Source organism: Eubalaena glacialis, chromosome 9 (assembly GCF_028564815.1).
Source record: "Eubalaena glacialis isolate mEubGla1 chromosome 9, mEubGla1.1.hap2.+ XY, whole genome shotgun sequence".
In the NCBI taxonomy this organism is placed as follows: Eukaryota; Metazoa; Chordata; class Mammalia; order Artiodactyla; family Balaenidae; genus Eubalaena; species Eubalaena glacialis.
The window spans coordinates 12,638,901-12,644,209 of record NC_083724.1 but is presented as its reverse complement, the minus strand read 5'-3'; the positions used below and the strand labels follow the sequence as shown (position 1 = coordinate 12,644,209).

The 5,309-nt window shown below is 61.2% G+C and overlaps 1 protein-coding gene across 4 annotated transcripts in view; it reads right to left on the bottom strand.

Moving 5' to 3' along the window:
- Window positions 1-1,206: 1,206 nt before the first annotated feature.
- DENND1A (DENN domain containing 1A) overlaps window positions 1,207-5,309 on the bottom strand; it is a 542,621-nt gene continuing 538,518 nt past the window's right edge. For 3 of the 4 annotated variants that reach the window (XM_061199955.1, XM_061199952.1, XM_061199953.1), the window contains 2 exons: window positions 4,763-5,018; window positions 1,207-3,632 (listed from right to left, as the gene is read on the bottom strand). In XM_061199955.1, the coding sequence (XP_061055938.1) occupies window positions 2,442-3,632; window positions 4,763-5,018 (1,447 nt within the window). In that variant the 3' untranslated portion in view covers window positions 1,207-2,441. The remainder of the gene's footprint in view (window positions 3,633-4,762; window positions 5,019-5,309) is intronic. The other variant, XM_061199954.1, reaches the window with a different exon arrangement.

Genomic DNA, 5,309 nt, shown 5'->3' with positions numbered 1-5,309 from the left:
CTTTTTTGTCCTCCTCTTGCTTCTAAGGGTTCTGGGTACCTGTCATTTTTAAGCGCAGCCCAGGGAGGGGGACACAGCCCAGGGAGCCGAATGAAGGGCAGATGGGGGGACGGGGTGTGTCTAACACCCTCTCTGGGTGCTTGGTCCAGGTGTCCCTCCCCAACACAGCCAACAGAGATGCAGATTCCCAGGCTCTGCCCTTGCTACTGAGAGGTCTGTGGGGGTAAAGCTCCAGGTGTCCCCTTGAACTTGTTCTTTCCTGGACCCTGGGTGCCTTCAACAGCATTGGTGACCTGCAGCCCTGCTCCGTGGACCCGGCAGGCCTGTGCACACCTGTGACCAGTCCAGCCTCTGGGTCCTGCTTGTAAGGAGAAGGGGCTAAGCTGGGCTCAGAGGCCCGAATGGGAACAGGCTTAGGAGTGGGCCAGGCGTCAAAGCCTTCCCTGACTGCTCCAAGCCTGGCCTCTACCTCTACAAACAGGGATGCTGAAGATGCCTGAGGCCTCGCCTCCCCGCAGAGCTTCCTCAGGACACAGGGATACCAGCCTTCTCCCCAAGAAGATTTTATTGAACGCACACACACAATTCATCCTTGGATTTTCACATTCAATCCAGCCAGTGAAGAGACAGCAGTGCTCATGTGAACATGGAGCACTTGCCACCAGGCCCCAGCACAGCCAGGGAGACCAGGGGGTGGGCTCCGCTTCCCTGGGGCCACCTGGTACCTCGTGCCTTAGACTCTGCCCACTGGGTGGGCTACCCTATACCTGATGGGGCTCAGGGGTCTTCCCAGGGTGGGTGGATCTGGAATCTCTACTGAAACACCTGAGTGTCCTGGAGGTGCCCACATGGCCCAGACATGACACGGCTCCCCCCCCTTCCAGCAGCCAGAGAACATTGCCGAGATTTAGACAGAAGACTTGCCTGAGGGGCTATGACTGACTGAGGAAGGGGCTGCGTGCTGGGCCAGCAGCTCTTCACACCCCACGTCAGAGCAAACCTGAGGGCCACCCTCCAGGCCTCAGTCACTCCCGTGTGGGTGGTCTCCTAGCCCCTCAGATGCTGACCAGGCTCCCTGGGGTTACGAGGTCTCCAGGAACTCCCCTGACCCGCCAGACACCCCTGAGACTGTATGTCTGACCATTCACAAATAGGAAATGAGAAATCAGGTCAAAATGCTCACAATTTCCTGCATGTCTCAGATGGTTGTTTTCTTAAATGGTTGGGCCACATTTTAACTTGGTTTATTGAAACTAGTCAATTTCAAGATTCATCAAATCAATAAAGTAAAAAGGAAAACAAAGATAAAAGAAACAATAACAAAACGTTTCAATTTAGCTTTGGGGATGCTGGCCTCCGGGTCGGCTCCAAGCCCTTCTCCTGCCTCCAGGCTGCAAGAAGTGCAAGAGGCCAGGCCCGCCCACTCCCCAGGGGCCTGGAGAGGGGCTCGGTGCCCCTCCTGCCCCAAGCTGCCAGGCAGCTGGGACTCCTGCATCTCTGTGGTGTTAAGCTTGGTCTTCCAGTGGGAATCTGGGTGTCTGCTCCTCAGCTCTGCCCCCTTAGACCCACTCAACAAGAGGCCGAGTCCCACTTGACAGTGACTCAAGACTAGGAGAACCTGTGGGGACCAGAGGGAGAGTGCGGGGCGGCAGCCTGACTCCTCCTGCTGCTCTCAGATTTACCTGTTGCCATCTTGTCGTCTACAGATCAGAGTTGCTGGTGCTCCCGGGCCCCACGCAGGGCTGTCTGGGGCTTGGTTTGGCTACCAGGAGGGATTGCAAGGATGCCTCGGCCCCCAAATCCCTACCAAGCCAGAAAAACGGAAGTTCGGGGGTTGGGGTGAAGACTCAGGAAAGAACCGAGTGTGCATATTGCTAGAGAGGGTTTGGAAATGCCTTGCCAGGTAGCTCCTCCAGCCTGGGAGGGGGGTTCCTTACTTCAAACTCCAAACCACGTGCGTCTCGTGCAGATGAGCTCATGCCGAGGGTACTGCCAACGCCTGCGCCCATCAAGGTGGCGTGTGCAGGGCTGGGCTGCAGTTGGGGCAGGAGAACAGGGCTCAGGAGGAGAGAGGCATCCTGAGGAGGCGTGGGGCTCCTGGTGGGCGGTTTCCAGAGGGAAGGTGGGTAGGATGGGGTCTGGGGCAATCATCGGCCCAGATGACCTCTCTAGTGCAAAACCCAATCAGGGGTGCAGGGGAGGGGTGGTGGCAGGGTGGGACAGGTGCCCAGGAGCTGGGTTGATTCCCAGGCTGGAACTGGTGCCATTCTCCAGAGATGGGCAGTGTGGAGAGGAGGAGGGGCAGTAGAGAGGGCTCCCAACCCTTCCCACCAGTAGAACCTGAACAGAAACAGAGCAGCAGGGGAAGCAGGGCTGGCCAGCCGCAGAGCTGCCGCGGCAGGCAGCCGGGCCTCAGCTCGCCCCCAGCACTCAGCGCCTGCTCACTCGAAGGTCTCCCACTGCTTCCTGAGCTGCTCCACTGAGCCGGGGGCTGGGGCCGGGCTCACATCTTGCTTGGTTTTCCGTAACAAATCCTCAAAGGGGTCTCTGGCCTCTCGTGGAGCAGATGGCTGCAGTGCTGGCTCCAGGCCCTGGGGGGCTCTGGGAGGAAGGAGTGGGGCGTCTCCAGGCCTTAGCGCCAGCCCTTGCTTGGCCTCGGCAGCCCTGGCACTTGCGCGGGCCAGGGGCAATGTTCGGATCCTTGAAGGGGCGACTGCTGGGGGACCCAGGGGCTGCAGGGAGTGGGCACCCATGGGCATCTGGCCAAAGAGGTTGGGCATGGAGAGGGCAGACAGGTTGGGCTGAGATCTCTGTGGGGCACAGAAGCCAGAACTGGACAGCAGGAGGCTGGGGGCAAAAGCTGGCCCCAGGGAAGCAGGAGGGGCCCCAAAAGGCCCCGCTGGTGTGGAGACCAGGGGCATGGCAGGCAGTGTCGCTGGCACAGATGGGACAAAGGGGTTGAGTGATGGCTGTGGAAATGGGGTGGGGGTCCCCATGGGGGGGAAGCTAAATTGGGGAGTAAATGGGGTGGCTACATTTGGGGCTGTAGGACCTGGTGGAAGGGTACTGCCTGACCAGGCTGTGCTAAGTGGGTCCAGGAGGGCCAGCAGGGCATCACTGCCTGTGCCTGCAGCCCCCGGGGCCAGGCTGAGCGGCTGGAGCAGTTCGGTGGGGTCTTGGGGGGCAGCACTGGGGTGGAGCCCGGGGATCGCGGCTGAGCCCAGGGCAGCCCGCCTTTCCTGCCCCGCCTGCAGCCGCTCTGAGGAGAAGTCACCGAGGGCAGTGCCAGCAGCCTGGAGCTTGGCCGGGCGGGCAGTGGGGGGTGGGGGCACGATGCCCAGCTCCGGGGTCTTCCTGCCCTGGGGCCGGGGGATGGTGATGCTGCCCAGAGTAGGGGTGGGCACCTCCTCCTTGTCGGTGGGGTTCAGGATGCCGTCCCGGTTCTGGGGCCTGCTGGGCAGGGCCGGGGATTTCCCAAGCAGGGCCGAGGGCTTCTCGGGGGAGGTGGCAGGAGGCTTGCTGGGGATGGCCATGTCGTCCTGGCCCAGGCTCCAGAGCTTGTTGTGCGGGTGGGCGAGCTTCAAGGCTCCTGGCGTCCCACGGCTCCTCTCACTCCTGCCCAGGTCCAGCCTCTGTTAGAGGGAACGAGGGAGGCAATGACCACAGGCTGACCTGGGACAGACTGGCAGGCAGCATGTGCCCCTCCCCCTCCGCCCTCCTGTGTGCCAGGTGGACACTGGGACTGTGGTCCCGAGAGTGTGGCTGACTAGCCCCTGGGACCCAGAGCAGTTGGAGGCTCGGCCCAGGTCAGCGGCAGAAAGCAAGCCCAGGTCTGTCTGCACTCGAGGCCGGGATTCTCTCACTGGGTGGCACAAAGGGCCTCCAGAGAAAGCTCTGTCTTTTCAAACCAGCGCTGCCAAGTAATTTTAGGAAAAGGACTCCACCTACTGACCCTCTACTGGGGTGGTCCATTTTACTTTTCAAAGCGTGCGGGCACTTTCAACCACCCATGAGCCCAAGAGGGCAAGTGAGGCTCGGGGCCTGGGTGAAGGCACACTGGCTGGGAAGGAAATAGGAGGGCTGGGCTCAAGTCCCAGCTCTGCCACCTACAGGGCCCACGACCTGGGCGTCACATCCCTTCTCCTGGCCTGAGCTCCCTCGTGGGCAGCCTGGGAATAGCAATTCCCTGCAGAGCGGCAAGCGTGAATCATCAGATACGTGGGAGCTTTGTGAATTCCACACTGTGACCCAAGGACTGCAGAGTCAGCAGCCCCCAGTCACAAGTGAGGAAACCGAGGCACAGAGAGGAGGTGTGCCTGACTGAAAGTCACAAGGAAGATCAGGGGTCACACGCTAATATCCAGAGCCCAGGAACTTTGATTCACAGGCTCTCCAAGGAGCCTTGGTGGGGTTGGGATAATTAATCCCAGTTCCACCAGGGGTCATAGCCCTGCCCACCTCTGATGCATAAACAGAAGTTTATTTCAGGCAGGAAGTGCCCCCGCCCCCCACTGCCCGCCCGGCCAAGCTCCAGCCAGATTTCCATCAGGCTCCAGCATCTTCTCCAGTGATCCCTGTGAGGGGGGGGTCTGGCCGTTGGCCGGCCTGGCAAGATTTGCAGTCAGAGTGACTCTGAGTGTTGGCTGAGGACCTCAGAAAAGTCGCTGTTTCTCCCTTGGTGTCTTTTACTGTCACGTGGGGAAACCTGCCTCATGTGCAGAAAGTGCCCCCAGCCTGCACCCCCCCGCCCCCCCCACCATACCTGATAGTCAAAGGTCCCCGGCTGCTCCCTCAGGTCTTTGGGGGGCCGAAGGTCCTCCAAGCTTTTGGCCTGGCCCAGCGGCTGCAGTGGGGCCTCCATGTCGAGGCTGCTGAAGACGTCCTCCAGGAGGTCGATGCTGGCAGCCCGGTCGGGCTGAGCTGGGGTGGGGCCCACGGGCTCCCGCGCTCGCTGCTCCGGGCTCTCCGCCTCGTCTCCCGCGCTGTCTGACTCCTTGAGTGTCCGATACGGCTGCGGCCTGGGAGGAGGCAGAGCAGGCTGGATTCTCCTACTCAGAGCCTCCCCGGGAGGAGCAAGCAGCCCTCACCCCGAGAACCTCCAGGCCTCGGGAGCCCCCCCGGGAGCCTTGGGAGAGGAGAGCTGTCCCGGGCCCCTGAGAGTGTAGGCGTCTGGGCAGCGGCTCTCTGACAGACCTGGGCTGAACATGGCTTCTGCTCACTCAGGGACCTTGGGCAAGTTGCTCTGGCTCTAGCTTGCACTGGGGGGCCCACTTAGTTTCCTCCAAACCACAGGACCCACCGTAGAACTG